Consider the following 16,887-nt stretch of genomic DNA (forward strand, 5'->3'; position numbering starts at 1 on the left):
TACCATCATCTAACCACTTCCTGCTTTTGCCCTTGCCCCCTACAGTCCGTTCTTTACATAACAGAATGATCTCATTAAAATACACGCCAGATAGATTATGTCTCTCCTCTGTTCAAATCCCTCCAGGGAAGTTAGAGATGGTGACCTCAGAGTAAAAGTCCAGGTCTTTAGAATTTCCCACAAACCCCTCCATTGCCTTTCCAAATTCTTTGATCACTTTGACTCCAGACACATTGGCCTCCTCACTGTTCTTCAACCACACCAAGCACACTCTTTCTTCAGGGCCTTCGTTCATGCTGCTCCTTCTGCTGGATTGACATGGTTCACCCTTCTACACTAGTCAGGTCTTTACTTGAAAGTTTCCTTCTCAGTGAGCCTTTCATCTCTAAAATTTAAATACCCACCATCCCGCCAACATATTGTGCTCCTTTCTCTGATATTTTTTTCCTTAGCACTTACCATGATCTAACATATTATGCACCTTATTTGTCTTGGTTATTTTCTGTCTCTAATAGAATGTAAGCTAAATGAAGGCAGGGATTTTTATCTTCTTTATTCACAACTGTATATTTAGTACCGAGTACAGTGCCTAGCACATAAGAAGTGTTCAATTAAAGTTTATTTAATGACTAATTTAAAATAACTTTATACTAATTAACCTAATAATTCGAAGTCCTCTTAGTTTGTAATGGGAAGGTACATATACATCATTACTGTATTGACCTAAATTTGGTTTACGTTTTCATCTAATTCTGTCTATTATTTACAGATTATTTTCCCTATGTGATATATTACAACTAACATTACCTTCACAAGCCCACAAACGTGTGGGAGCCAGACAGCAAGATGGAGCAATCACAGCAGACAACCTGGATGGCTCACTTGCTAGCCTTGTAGGAAGTAAGCATCTATTTTTAAATTAATTTTCTGATATGTATTTTTAAAATGTATTTTAATAAAAAGTATTTGTAGGAACATAATGTAAAATTTGTGTTTGTTTTATAAAACAGATCTCAACTTTGGAGAAGGCCCAATCACCAAGTAAGTGTTTTATTATTTAAAAAAGAGAGCCAATAAATACATGTTCGAGGAAGGGTCTAATAAGAGTAATGTGTAATGAGAGTAATGCGTAGAAAATAATGATTTTTTAGATTAGATAGGGGAATCATTTGTTATAAAGTTCTATAATGTGTGAATTTTTTACTTAAATAATTAAAGTAGAAAATTTATCTGTTATGTATTATTCCAATTTTTGTAAGTAAAGTTCTTGGTTTGTCTGAAGGGTCTTCTCTTTCTAAGCATGTCTTAATTGGCATTCCTCATAGTTCTTTGTATTCTTGGTTCTTTTTCTTACTTTATGATATAAATTGTATTAAATGAGTAATACTTATTTTTTATTTTATTAAACAAACACTTCAGGGAATGATTCCATGCATTTTCAGCCAAAAAAAAAAAAACAAACTAAAGAGACAAATGGAAACTAAACGAAGGCAGAAGTGGTAACATTAACAACAATAATGTGGAATGTGAGGTTAAAAGCACTAAACAGAATAAGACACTATTTCTGGAGATATAGTAGTCTTAATAGCTAAATACATAAAGTGAAGAAATACAGGGAGAACTTGAGAAAGGACAGTAATAATGGGCAGTTTCAAACTATCTCTTTCATTGTTGGATAGATTTAGTAAGAAGAACATAAATAAGGACATAGAAGAATTTAACTAATAGATAATAAATAGTAAACCTGAGTGTACACACACACAGAATATTCATTTTATTCAAAGCTATCACAAAAAAACCTTAAAAAAATAAAGAATTTTATAGGCTGTATTTGCTCATAATCCAATAAAATGAGAAATAATAAAAAGTTGACCATGACAATCTTAACTACTTATAAATTGAAAAATATAATCCTCTTGCCAAAGAGAAAATCAAAAGGAAAGTTATCACCTATCTGAAGGGAGTGAAAAAGAGAACTTCATCTCAAAGCTAATGGGGCACTGTGGAAGCTAAACAGAAAAAAATTTCATCATTGTTAAAAAAAGAGAAATTAACAAGAATTTTGTTTTACTGAAGGAAACAGACATAAAATAACAAAAACATATTAGGAAGATAAAATTTATAAAGATAAAAGCTTAAATTAATACACTTGCAAACAAAACCAAATACATCCAAAACTTAGTTCAAGTCCAATAAAATAAGTTCCTCTGATTAAACAGAAAAGATAATATAAAAGTATACAACTCGAGGAATAAGATATTAAAATAATTATACATGAATACTTTGTGCAACTGTTCGGTAACAACATATTTGGAAATCTAGAGGAAATTGATGATTTCCAAGCAAAATATAATGGCAAAATTCATCCAAGAAGAAGCAGAAACATGCATAGACCAATTACCACATAAGTTTTTGAAGAATAGGAAATTTCAATTCCAGGCTTTAGGAAAAAGGGAAGGTCTATAATTCAGTGTATGAAATGCCATAACTTTCATATCAAAGCCCAAGGAAGATAGAACAAAGAAAGAAAACTGCTAACTAGTCTCTCTTATTCATTACAGATGTCAGAATTCTAAATAAAATAGTCACAAATAAAATCCAGGAGTATGTTTTAAAATTCCACTGCCTGTACAGACTGCTTCTTTTCTTTTAGAGTCTGCCATATTGAACACCTTGTCTGGGATGGTAGTATTAGAGGTGGTGTAATGAAAAGTGGATGCATCTGGGCCATGTTTTGGAGGTAGAGTTGATAGCACTTGCTGTCAGAGGTGAGAAGAAGAGTGATCAAGGGATGGTTTTTGGCTTGAGCTACTATGTGGATGGTGGTGTCACATATCATGATGGGAAAGATGGGAGGAGAAATAGTTTGAGTAGGTAAGTTGAATCAAGAGCTATTCTTGACATGTTGTGTTTGAGGTGTGTATTAGACATCCAAGAGTCAGTTGTACATATGACTCTGGATATTAAGCCTAAAGTTAAAAATTTGTGAGTCATCAATGTGGTAGTTAAAGCTATAAGACTTGATTCACTCATCTTGGTAGAGAATAAAGAGGTAATAGTAGGTCCAGAATGGAACTTTGAAAACATCTTAATATTGTAGAGGTTGAATAGGGGAAGTTAAAGTGTCAAGAATTGAGTAAAACAAAGCACAAACAATGGATCAGGAATAAGTACAGCATTGGACCTTTACAGAATAATACTGTAAACTAGAAGACAATACTTCAACCTGTTAAAAATTTTTAGTGAAATTTATTGCCAGTCTGGAGTTCTGTACTCAGATAAGCTCTCAAAGAAGTGCAAGGGATAGAAATTTTCAGACACCCAAACTCTAAAAATATTTATGCACCATGCACCTTTGCTCAGCTAGATCCTACAAGGTGTGCTCCAAAAGAACAGAGAAGTAAATTAATAAAGAGTAACACATAAGATTCAAGGAAACAGAGAACGCTACTTAACTGAGAGGTGGAGGGAATTCCCAAAATAACAATAATGGGAGTCCCAGGGTGATTTTTACTGTACAGCAGCCAGTTTAAAATGGAACAGAAGGATGGAGAGCTCCAGGAGCAATGTCTCCAGGAAAAAATCAAAATGACATATTTGGTGCTAAGATTTATTGTTTACTCTGAGGCAGATAGTGTTCATTCTAAGTATTTTACACATAATAACTGATTAATCTTTCTACTTGCGATACTTATTATTTCCACTAGATTATAAGCTCCATGAAGGCAAATATTTTCACCTCTTTTATATATTCCAAGCACCAAGAATGGTGCCTGGCACCTTGTAGATATTGAATGAATATGTGTTGAATGAATGCAATGAATCTACATTTCACATATGAGAAAACTAAGATACAGAGGTTATGTAACTTGTCCAATCTCATACAGCTATTAAATGGCTGAAGTGGTATTTGAACCCAGGCAGTCTTGCTCTAGAGTTGGGGATATATGTATGTATGTATGTGTGTGTGTGTATATATATACACACACACACACACACATACACACACACACATCATATATATGCATTGTATATTTCAAAGATGAGGGGAGGTGGGCGAGCAAGTAGGGTATGGTGTGAGAGTGCTAATTCCAAAGCAAATCAATAATGTATAAAATGTATAAATTAAGACATGTACTATAAACATCTTTAGGATTATGGAATTAAATGGCATAAGGGAAAAAGTGGCTACTTTGGGGAAGAGGACACAGTGACTGATGTTTTGGTTTTAGATCTTTCAGCACTCTGACTTTTTTTTTCCAGAAGATTGTCTTTAACAGATTTATGGAAATATAATTCACTCCATACAATTCACTCATTTAAAGTGTACAATGGTTTTTGGTATATTAAATTATTATTTTTAAAAAAATTGTAGTATAACATATAACAAAATTTTAACCACTTTAACTATTGCTAAGTGTACAATTCAGTGGTGCTAAATACATTCACATGGTGCACAACCATCACCACTATCTAGTTACAAAACATTTTCATCCTCCCAAACAGAAATGATATAACCATTAAGCAGTAACTCCCCATTTCTCTGTCCCCCAGCCCTTGGTAACTTCAGTTCTACTTTCTACTTCTATAAATTTGCCTATTCTAGGGACCTGAGACAGGTGGACTCATAAAATGCTTGTTCTTTTGTGTCTGGCTTACTTTACTTAGCATAATGTTTGCAAAGTTGCTCCACGTTGTGGCGTTTATTAGGTCTTCATTGTGTGTATGCCACGTTTTGTTTATCCACTCATTCACTGATGGACATGTGGGTTTTTTTCCACCTTTTGGCTATTATGACATATGGGTTTATTTCTGGATTCTCAATTCTATTCCATTGATGTATATATCTACCCTTATATTAGTACCACAGGGTTTTTTTGTTGTTGTTTTTGTTTTGTTTTTTAGTGTAAATTTGTCATAAGTTTTGAAATTGAAATTGAAAAACCTTCTCCTGTTGTTCCTTTTTTTAAAAGATCGTTTTGGCCATTTGGAGCACCTCACAATTCCACACGATTGGCGTCTGTGGAGCACTTTGTACAGTGCTGACGCTGTCATAATAGTAAATCTTCCTATTGATGAAGATGGGATGTCTTCGCATTTACCTAGGTCTGACTTACTTTCTTCCCTCAATATTTTACAATTTTGAGTGTACAAGTCTTTCACCTCCTTGGTTAAATTTATTCCCAGGTGTTTTATTCTCTTCAATGCTATTTTAAATGGAATTGTTTTCTTTTTTTTCTTTTTTTTTACATTTTTTATTGATTCATAATCATTTTACAGTGTTGTGTCAAATTCCAGTGTTCAGCACAATTTTTCAGTCATTCATGGACATATACACACTCATTGTCACATTTTTTTCTCTGTGAATTATCATAACATTTTGTGTATATTTCCCTGTGCTATACAGTGTAATCTTGTTTATCTATTCTACAATTTTGAAATCCCAGTCTATCCCTTCCCACCCTCTACCCCCCCACCCCGGTAACCACAAGTCTGTATTCTCTGTCCGTGAGTCTATTTCTGTCCTGTATTTATGCTTTGTTTTTCTTTGTTATTGTTTTTTAGATTCCACATATGAGCGATCTCATATGGTATTTTTCTTTCTCTTTCTGGCTTACTTCACTTAGAATGACATTCTCTAGGATCATCCATGTTGCTGCAAATGGCATTATGTTGTCGGTTTTTATGGCTGAGTAGTATTCCATTGTATAAATATACCACCACTTCTTTATCCAGTCACCTGTGGATGGACATTTAGGTTGTTTCCATGTTTTGGCTATTGTAAATAGTGCTGCTATGAACATTGGGGTGCAGGTGTCATCCTGAAGTAGATTTCCTTCTGGATACAAGCCCAGGAGTGGGATTCCTGTGTCATATGGTAAGTCTATTCCTAGTCTTTTGAGGAATCTCCACACTGTTTTCCATAGTGGCTGCACCAAACTGCATTCCCACCAGCAGTGTAGGAGGGTTCCCCTTTCTCCACAGCCTCTCCAGCATTTGTCATTTTTGGATTTTTGAATGACGGCCATTCTGACTGGTGTGAGGTGATACCTCCTTGTAGTTTTGATTTGCATTTCTCTGATAATTAGTGATATTGAGCATTTTTTCATGTGCTTTTTGATCATTTGTATGTCTTCCTTGGAGAGTTGCTTGTTTAGGTCTTCTGCCCATTTTTGGATTGGGTTGTTTATTTTTTCCTTATTGAGTTGTATGAGCTGCTTATATATTTTGGAGATCAAGCCTTTGTCGGTTTCACTTGCAAAAATTTTCTCCCATTCCATAGGTTTTCTTCTTGTTTTATTTCTGGTTTCCTTTGCTCTGCAGAAGCTTGTAAGTTTCATTAGGTCCCATTTGTTTATTCTTGCTTTTATTTCTTCTAGGAGAAAATTTTTGAAATGTATGTCAGATAATGTTTTGCCTATGTTTTCCTCTAGGAGGTTTATTGTATCTTGTCTTATGTTTAAGTCTTTAATCCATTTTGAGTTGATTTTTGTATATGGTGTAAGGGTGTGTTCTAGCTTCATTGTTTTACATGCTGCTGTCCAGTTTTCCCAACACCATTTGCTGAAGAGACTGTCTTTATTCCATTGTATATTCTTGCCTCCTTTGTCGAAGATGAGTTGACCAAAAGTTTGTGGGTTCATTTCTGGGCTCTCTATTCTGTTCCATTGGTCTATATGTCTGTTTTGGTACCAATACCATGCTGTCTTGATGACTGTAGCTCTATAGTATTGTCTGAAGTCTGGGAGAGTTATTCCTCCAGCCTCTTTCTTTCTCTTCAGTAATACTTTAGCAATTCTAGGTCTTTGATGGTTCCATATAAATTTGATTATGATTTGTTCTAGTTCTGTGAAATATGTCCTGGGTAATTGGATAGGGATTGCATTAAATCTGTAGATTGCCTTGGGCAGTGTGACCATTTTAGCAATATTGATTCTTCCAATCCAAGAGCATGAAATATCTTTCCATTTTTTAAAGCCTTCTTTAATTTCCTTCATCAATGGTTTGTAGTTTTCTGTGTATAATTCTTTTGCCTCTTTGGTTAGATTTATTCCCAGATATTTTATTACTTTGGGTGCTATTTTAAAGGGGATTGTTTCTTTACTTTCTTTTTCTGTTGATTTATCATTAGTGTAAAGAAAGGCAACTGATTTTTGAACATTAATTTTGTAACCTGCTACTTTGCTGAATTCTTCGATCAGCTCTAGTAGCTTTTTTGTGGACCTTTTAGGGTTTTCTATATATAGTAACATGTCGTCAGCATATAATGACAGTTTTACCTCTTCTTTTCCAATTTGGATCCCTTTTATTTCTTTCTCTTGCCTGATTGCTGTGGCTAGGACTTCCAGGACTATATTGAATAGGAGTGGTGATAGTGGGCATCCTTGTCTTGTCCCAGATTTTAGTGGGAAGCTTTTGAGTTCTTCACCGTTGAGAACTATGCTGGCTGCAGGTTTGTCATATATAGCTTTTATTATGTTGAGATATGTTCCCTCTATACCCACTTTGGCGAGAGTTTTTATCATAAATGGGTGTTGAATTTTATCAAATGCTTTTTCTGCATCGATTGAGATGATCATGTGGTTTTTGTCCTTTCTCTTGTTGATGTGATGTATTACATTGATTGATTTGCGTATGTTGAACCAGCCTTGTGTCCCTGGGATGAACCCCACTTGGTCATGCTGTATAATCTTTTTTATGTATTGTTGGATTCTGTTTGCTAAAATTTTGGTGAGGATTTTGGCGTCTATGTTCATCAGTGATATTGGCCTATAATTCTCTTTTTTTGTAGTGTCTTTGCCTGGTTTTGGTATCAGGGTGATGGTGGCTTCATAGAATGAGTTTGGGAGTATTCCCTCCTTTTCAATCGTCTGGAAGAGTTTGAGAAGGACTGGTATGAGTTCTTCTTTGTATGTTTGGTAGAATTCCACGGTGAAGCCGTCCAGTCCTGGACTTTTATTTGTAGGGAGGTTTTTAATTGCTATTTCTATTTCCTTTCTAGTGATCGGATTGTTCAAGTGTTCAGTTTCTTCTTGATTCAGTCTTGGTGGACAGTATGTTTCCAGAAACTTGTCCATCTCCTCTAGGTTATCCAGTTTGGTTCCATATAGTTTTTCATAATATTCTCGTATGATATTCTGTATTTCTATTTTGTTTGTTGTAATTTCTCCATTTTCCTTTCTTATTTTGCTAATTTGTGCTCTCTCTTTTTTCTTCTTTGTGAGTTTGGCCAGAGGTTTGTCGATTTTATTTACTTTTTCAAAAAACCAGCTTTTGGTTTGGTTGATTTTTTCTATGGTCTTGTTAATCTCTATTGTATTTAATTCCTCTCTGATCTTTATTATTTCCTTCCTTCTGCTGCTTTTTTGGGGCTTTTTGTTCTTCTTTTTCTAATTGATTCAGGTGGTGGGTTAACTTGTTTATTTGAGATTGTTCTTCTTTTTTGAGGAAGGCCTGTATCGTTATCAACTTCCCTCTTAGTACTGCCTTTGCTGTGTCCCATAGGCTTTGAGTGGTTGTGCTTTCATTATCATTTGTCTCAAGGTATTTTTTAATTTCAGCTTTGATTTCCTCATTGATCCATTGTTTTTTCAATAACATATTGTTTAATCTCCATGCTTTTCTTTTTTTCTCCTTTGTTTCTCTGTTGTTGATTTCCAGTTTCATGGCACTGTGGTCAGTAAAGATGCTTGAGATAATTTCTATCTTCTTAAAATTGTTGAGGTTTCTTTTGTGCCCAAGTACATGATCGATCCTAGAAAATGTTCCATGTGCACTTGAAAAGAATGTATATCCTATTTTTGGGGGGTGTAATGCTCTGAAAATATCCACCAAATCTAGTTTTCTATTGTAGTATTTAATTTCTCTGTTGCCTTGTTTATTTTCTGTCTGGAAGATCTGTCTAGTGATGTTAATGCAGTGTTGTATTACAAATACAAATCTCCAACTATGATTGTATTCCTATCAATATCCCCCTTTATCTCTGTTAGTAATTCTTGTATGTACTTAGGTGCTCCTATATTGGGTGCATTTATATTAACGAGTGTAATATCCTCATCTTGTATCACTCCTTTAATCATTATAAAATGTCCTTCTTTATCTTTCTTTATGGCTTTTGTTTTAAAGTCTATTTTGTCTGAAATCAGTACTGCAACACCTGCTTTTTTGGCTTTTCCATTTGCATGGAATATCCTTTTCCATCCTTTCACTCTCAATCTATATGTGTCCTTCTCCCTAAAGTGGGTCTCTTGTATGCAGCATATTGAAGGTTCTTGCTTTATTATCCAGTGTGCCACTCTATGTCTTTTGACTGGAGCATTTAGTCCATTAACATTTACAGTAATTAATGATAGATGTGTGTTTATTGCCATTTTGAACTTATCTTTGCAGTTGAATTGGTATATCCTCTTTGTTCCTTTCTTCTTCCTTTTGTGGTTTGGTAATTTTCCTTTGTATTATCATGGATTTTATTTAATTTTTGTGACTCCCTTGTAAATTTTTGACTTGTGGTTACCCTTTTTTGTAAATCTATTAACCTATACCCGTTTTTAATAAACTGATAATAACATGATCTCAAACCCATCCTACTGTTAAAAAAATTTTAAAAAGAAAGAAAAAAAATTCTATATTTCCCTGCCTCCCTCTCCCACTCTCAGTGATTTGTATGTCTTCTTTTATAATTTCGTGTTTTCTTTATTTGTAGTTCATAAGTTATCACCTTTCCAGTTGTGAGTTTCTCATTTCTGTAGCATCCTGCTGCTTGTCTATTTAAAATAGCCCTTTCAATATTTCTTTTAGCATGGGTTTAGTGTTGCTAAACTCCTGCAGCTTTTTTTTGTCTGTGAAACCCTTTATTTCTCCTTCTATCCTAAAGGATAGCCTTGCTGGATAAAGTATCCTAGGCTGCATCTTTTTTTCATTCAGGGCTTTGAATATATCTTGCCACTCCCTTCTGGCCTGTAGTGTTTGTGTAGAGAAATCAGCTGAGAGCCTTATGGGGGTTCCCTTGTAACTTACTCTTTGCTTTTCTCTTGCTGCCTTTAGAATCATTTCTTTATCCTTGAATCTGGACATCTTGATTATGATATGTCTTGGTGTGAGTCTATTTGGGTTCTTCCTGTTTGGGACCCTCTGAGCTTCCTGTACTTGGATATCTGATTCCTTCTTTAAGTTTGGGAAGTTTTCAGTCATGATTTCTTCAAAAACCTTTTCAATCCCCTTTGATCTCTCTTCCCCTTCTGGGACCCCTATTATGCGAAGATTGGGAAGCTTTATATTATCCCATAGGTCCCTTATGCTATTTTCATTATTTTTTATTTGCTTATCTTGTAGTTCTTCTGAATGGGTGCTTTCTATTGCCCTGTCTTCTAGATCACTAATTCGTTCCTCTGCATTATCTAGTCGGCTTTTCACAGCTATTAGACCATTCCTCATCTCTGTCAATGAGTTTACCCATTCTACTTGGCTCTTCTTTATAGCTTCAATTTCATTTTTGACATATTTTATATCTCTAAACACTATCTCTTTTAATTCCTTCAGCAATTTGATCACTCCTTTTTTGAAATCTTGACCTAGTAGGCTATTGATGTGTATTTCATTGATCTTTCTTTCAGGGGATTTCTCTTGTTCTTTTAATTGGGAAAGGTTCCTCTGCTTCTTCATCTTGCTCATACCTCTCTGGCACTGTGGTTTATGGAGTATCAGTTGTCTATTTTGGACCTTAAAGATTTTATCTATCTAATGCCTATTTAGGAATAGAACTTAGGAAAAAAAGAAAAAAAATGAGAGAGAGAGAAAGAATTTTAAAAGAAGGGAGAAAGAGGGTTTGAAAACAGTGTATAATGAATAATAGAAGAGCAAGTTGAAGCAGAGTAATAATCGGGTTGAGACGTCCTTTTAAAACCTTTAAAAAAGGGGTGGGGGAGATGAAGGAGATGAATAGATGTATTTGAAACCTGTGTCTAATCAATAACAGGACATCAAAACCCAAGAGAAATAGAAATGAATTAAGAAGTAAAAATTAAGAGGGTAATAGAAAATAGAACAGGTAAAAACAGATATAAAAAAAGGGGGGGGGCTTGTCGGTGTTCTCCTGGACTCTGTGTGCTTTTAATGTGATGTCCTTCTGTCTTCGTCCTGTTTTGGAAGCTCAGCTTGTTTCCAGAGGCCCTCGGTTGGCGCCCTCTTCTGTGCTGCTCCCAGCACCTGTCGGCAAGCCGATCGCGCCTCCTCCTAACACGGGGTCAGAGGCAGCTCTCCTCTGCTGCGGGCGGGCGGGTCACTGCCCCTCCGGATGCCGCAGTCAGATGTTGCAGACTGGCCAGGCAGGAGGGCGGGTCGTGCCCCCTCCCAGCACCTCAGTCAGGGGCTGTGTTCCTGCCCGACAGGCGGGGGCCCGCTCTCCCTCTACCTGCGCCGCCGGTAGCTCCGCTGCTCTGTGCGGCTGTGCGCTCTGCCCTGGTCGGCGCTCCGCGGGTGGGCTCGGGGAAGACCGAGGGGCAGCCTCGTCCCTGCTCCGAGCCAAGACCCAGCTCCTTGTTTGTCTTTGTGGAGCAAGTTCTCTGAGGGACCAGGATGGAAGGATCCTATCTGCCCCGGGCTGTAGGCCCGTCTCAGTCTGGCCTTTGAGGCTGCTGAGCCCTTCGGTGCAGATGCAGGTTTCGCCCCCGCCCCCGCCTGGGTGCTCAGCGCCGGAGGATATGGCGGCTGTGCCTGGGCCCCGCCTCTCTTCCCCCGAAAAGTTTCCGCGGGTTTTCAGAGATGGGGGTATGCACCCTTCCCCCGAGAGCACATCAACCTTGCTGTTTTACGGAGGGCCCAGGTTGTTCTGTCCTGTACACCCACAGCCCTGGCGCCCAGCCCCTTGCAGTCCCCCGGAGCTGCCTCCGTGCAGCCGCCCCCGTCCTCCGCCCGGCTTGTGCAGCCTGGCCCTGCCCGCCGCTGCTGGCCCGCATCTCAGGCTGGGTATCGGGGGGCGCTCTGTGCCCGTTTAACTTAGTTCTGTCAGACAAGGGCTGCTCTGTACAGATCCGAGCCTCGGAGGCTCCCCGTCCATCCCGCTGGCCTCTCAGTTGGAGAGGGGAGACCCAGCAAGCGAGCGCCAGTCCTCCTTTGCCGCTCCCTCCCCGCGGGACCCGTCCCGCGCTGCTTTGCCTTTTGTTCTTTCTTTTTTCCTTTTCTCCTACCAGATTTTTGGCGTCTTTATCTTTTGAAGAGGGCGATGATCTGTTGGAGTTCCGCAGGTGCTCTGGTTGGCTGAGTGGGTCTGTAGATGTGGGTCTTGGTGTATTTGTGGGAGAGGGTGAGCTGCGAGCGCCCTTCTACTCCGCCATCTTGCCCGGAAGTCGCACTCTGACTTTTTAAACTTGGTATCACCTAGATAAAAACTAAATTTAGATAAGTCAAATGATGAATACAGAATAAATATGAGCTTTTAGAGACAGGGACCATTTCTTAAAATTAAAACTAAGGTGTATGCAGAATAGATTATTACATAATTCAGTGGATGAGTAGAAATAGATGTAGAAAATAGGAATAATGATCTTAACCACTGGTGTAGAGTATGGGCTTCTAGTCCTGCCATAAATTACTGTAAGACCTTGAGCAAGATATTTGCCTTCTCTGAGACTGTTTCCTCATCCATAAAGTGAGAATTTATAATACCTACTTCACATAGTTGTTATAAAAATTAAATGATGTATAAGATTGTGAAAACAGCTAACACACAGCCTAGTGAGAATAAATGTTTGATAATACTTTGTTTCCTTTTTTTCTGTTTATTCTCTTATTTATGCAAAGTATTTCGTGTCTGGCATTATTTATTCTCCTAATAAGTCTAATGCTATGAAGCATAGTTTATCCCCATTTTACAAATAAGGAAAGAGGTTGAGTTACTTAGTCAAGGTTACACAGCTAGTTAATCGCCTGGTGGGGCTCAGAATTCAATACTTTTGCCTCTTACTCTGGTGCGCTTTTGACCTACTACCGTGGGGAATAATAGGGGTTTTTCTCTAGATAAGCTATTAAAATAGTTTAGAATAAAATGTATTCATTCAAGTCACTTTATTTATGGAAAACTGCTACTACTGAATTCCTTCTAGGAACTCACAAACTATGTTAGTGGGAAATTTAAATTCAGCATTACCTATAAAAGCTAAGCTGAAACATTTAGTTTTGTAAATGATTTCTTAATTTCATATAGAAAACAGCCATCTTTTTGTTAAAGCTTTTTTTTTTTGGTGTGATTCCCTCCTATTATATCTTACCTATTTATAAGCATAAACATTATTTCAAAGGCTATATCCTGACTAGATGTTTAAATAGTAGATTTGTCATTTCCCCAAATGGGCTGATTTATAAATTCAATTTTAGATCTGACATGAAGTCGTGTCAGCCTTCAGAGATGGAAATTACTGGTGGAATGAACTGGCAGCTGAATACCTGCACCTGTATGTCAACCATCTGGAATCCTATCCCTCCTGTCCCCAACATGGTAATATTTGTGATGTAATATTACCTTTTCTCTTTTTTGGTACATACATACAACATAGTAATTTGTGTTAGGGAAGTAGATAGAGCAAGAAATGTTTTCTTTTTAATCAGTTGTATTGTGCTAAGTGTTGCAAGATTTTCTTGTTATCCTTCTTTTACTGATTTCTAGTTTAATTCCTTTATGGTCAGATAAAGTATTTTGCATGCTTCAAATACTTTGAAATTTGTTAAATTTTGATTTATGATGGAAGATATGGTCTATCTTGCTGACCATTTCATAAGCAATTGAAAACAAGTATATTCTGCTGCTCTTGGATGGAATGTTCTATAAGTGTAAATTAGATCCTATTGGTTGATTGTGTTGTTCAGTTCTTCTATATTTTTGCTGATTTAATGTGTAGTCATTGTGTTAGTTACTTAGAGAGGAGTATTAAGTCCCCAGCTATATACTTGTGGATTCATCCATTTCTTCTTTCAGTCTGGCCAGGTTTTGCTTCACGTAACTTGAAGCTCAGTTATTTGGTGCATGCGCATTTAGGATTGTTTTCTTGATTGATTGACCCTTTTATCAGTACATAATGTTCATCTTTATCCTTAATTATTTTCTTTGCTCTGAAGTCTATTTTGTCTGATATTAATATAACAGCTTACCTTTGAAAAGTGTTTTCATAGTATATCTTTCTCCATTTTTTTTATCTTTTAAGTTGCCTATGTCATTGCGCTTAAAGTGTTTCCTGTCTTCAGTGTATAAGTTGGGTTACTTTTTAAGTCCATTCTGACAATTTTTGTCTTTTATTTGGTGTATCTAGACAATTTGCATTTTATTTCATTATTTGTGTTTGTATTTAGTTCTACCTTTTTATAGTTGTTTTCTGCCTGTCCCTTCTGTTGTTGCTGTTCCTTTGTTTCATCTTTCCTGTGTTTCTTTGGGTTCTTTGAACATTTTTTAGTATTCTATTTTAATTTATATATTATAATCTGAAGTATAGCTTTGTATATTTTTTCAGTATTTGCTCTAGCAATTAGAAAATACATACTTTTCAGTCCATTTAGAATCAGTATTTTAGTATTTCAATTGTAATGTAGAAACATTAACATCATGTAAGTTCCCTTATCTTCCTCCTTTTATGTTATGATTGTCTATACATACATTACATTGAAAAAAAACCCATTAGATGATCTTACACTTTTTGCTGTCAACCATCAAACATGTTTTATAGAACTCAAGAGTGGAAGAATAGCCTATTATACTTTCTCAGATATTTAGCACTTCTCTTGCTATTCTTTCAGTCCTGATATGCCAAGTTTGTTTCTGGTATCATTTCCCTTCTACTGAGGAACATCCATTAGCAATTCTAGTATTAGCAATTCTGGCTATGAATTCTCTTATTTTTCCTTCATTTGAAAATGGTCTTATTTCACTTCTGTTCCTAAAGCAGTTTTCACTGGATGTAGAATTCTGGATTGATAGTTCTTTTTTTTCAGCACTTAAAAATGGTCTACTTTATTCTGGCCCCCGTGGTTCTGATGAGAAAGTCCATAGTCATCTGAATCATGGATATTGCATTTTTCTATGGCTGCTTTCAAGATTTTTTCTTTGTCTTTCATTTTCATAAGTTTGATTATGATTTGCTTTGGCATGGATTGAGGGGGTGGTTATTCTGTTCAGGTTTGTACAACTTCTTGAATCTGCATTTTTAAAACTTGGGAAGTTTTCTACAACTATTACTGCACTCATTCTCTTCCCCTTCTGAGAGTCTAATAACACAAATATTAGACCTTTAGATGTTGTCCCACTGGTCTCTGAGACTCTGATTTGTTCTTTTTAATCCCCTCCCCCCTGTTTTTCAGAATGAATGATTTGTACTGGTCTATCTTTAAGTTCACTGAATCTTTCTTTTTTCCTTCCATTAGGTGTTTTTATTTCAGTTATTATATTTTTCAGTTCTGAAGTTTCTATTTGACTTTTCTCTGTATCTTCTATTTCTTGGCTGACACTTTCTATTTAACTTTTGTTTCAAGAGTGTTCATAATTGCTCATTCAAGCATTTGTGTAATAGACACTTTAAAGTCTTTGTCAGATAATTCCAACATCTGTGTCATCTCATCATTACTGTCAGTTGATGGCCATTTCCTATGCAAGTTCAGATTTTCATGGTTCTTCATGTGCTAACTAATTTTGGATTGCATCCTGGACATTTTGACTGTTAATTTATAAGACTCAAGTTCTTGTTAAATTATGGAGAATGTTGATATTTGTGTTTTAGCAGGCACTTAACCTGGTTAGGTTTAAGCTGTACATTCAGCCCACTTCTCTGGCCCGTGGTTCCAGTGTCTGCTCAGTTTCCACAGCCTTTGCTCTCCTCTTTGGGTCTGTCCTGCGTGTGCTCCACTCAGTGGTCAGCCTGAGCTCTGGGCTTTGGTGTCTCCACTGGCTTAGTATTTTCCAGTTTCCTGGGACTCCCAGTATCTTTCCTCTGGCCAAAAACCCCATTCATTTCCCTGATTGAAATAAGTCAAGTTTCCAAGCAGTGGTAGGACAGAGAGAATTAGAAAAACATTTTTTTTTGTCCCTCCCTTCGTGGAGCCACAGCTCCACCTAATGTAGAGTTCGTCTCACTCACATGTTTGGCTCTCCCAGTGTTCCTTTGCTGCCGCTGTAGCCACTGCCTGTTCAGTGCTACTTCGAATTCTGGTCTTCTTTCCTGATCTAACTGCTGACACTTACTTTTCAGAGTTTTCTGATAGCTGACCATGCATCTCATCCAGGTTTTATAGTTAGGTGTTCAGTGAGAGAGGAAGATTGTCTGTGCTTACTCAGTTTTAACTGCACTAGAATCCAATTTGTCTTTTAACCTGAGTTTAGTTACTATGTTTTTATGTGATTATGGATATATTTGGATATTTCTAGTATACAGTGTTTCACCCTATTTTTCTTTTTTCCCCTCTCATTTTTTGCCTTCTTTTGCAATGATTAAAATCTTTTTTCTCCTTTCATTTTTTTTGCCTCTTACCTTCTAAGTTATACTCTATTGCTATCCTTTTTTTTCTTTTTGGTTACTGTACAGACTACAACATACATAATCACCAAACTCTCTGAAACCGCATGAGGACTTCAGAAGATTTTATAAAACCCTGACCACACTCCCTGTTGATTTAATATGCTATTGTGGTAAAATATATGTAACATAAAATTTATCATCCTAACCATTTGAAGTGTACAATTCAGTGGCATTCAGATACATTCAAAATGTTGTATATCCATCACCACTGTGTATTTCCAGAACTTTTTCATCACCTCAAACAGAAACTCTACTCACTAAAAATTAACTTCCAATTGCTCCCACCCTCAGCCCCTGGTAACCACTTTTCTATTTTCTGTCTCTTTGAATTTCC

General features: G+C 36.6%; 1 protein-coding gene across 1 annotated transcript in view; it reads left to right on the plus strand.

Moving 5' to 3' along the window:
- VBP1 (VHL binding protein 1) overlaps positions 1-16,887 on the plus strand; it is a 66,485-nt gene that overhangs the window by 16,929 nt on the left and 32,669 nt on the right. The window contains exons 11-13 of the mRNA XM_072956494.1: positions 817-900; positions 1,011-1,041; positions 13,372-13,492. Coding sequence (XP_072812595.1) covers positions 817-900; positions 1,011-1,041; positions 13,372-13,492 — 236 coding nt within the window. The remainder of the gene's footprint in view (positions 1-816; positions 901-1,010; positions 1,042-13,371; positions 13,493-16,887) is intronic.

Source organism: Vicugna pacos, chromosome X (genome assembly GCF_048564905.1).
Source record: "Vicugna pacos chromosome X, VicPac4, whole genome shotgun sequence".
Lineage (NCBI taxonomy): Eukaryota > Metazoa > Chordata > Mammalia > Artiodactyla > Camelidae > Vicugna > Vicugna pacos.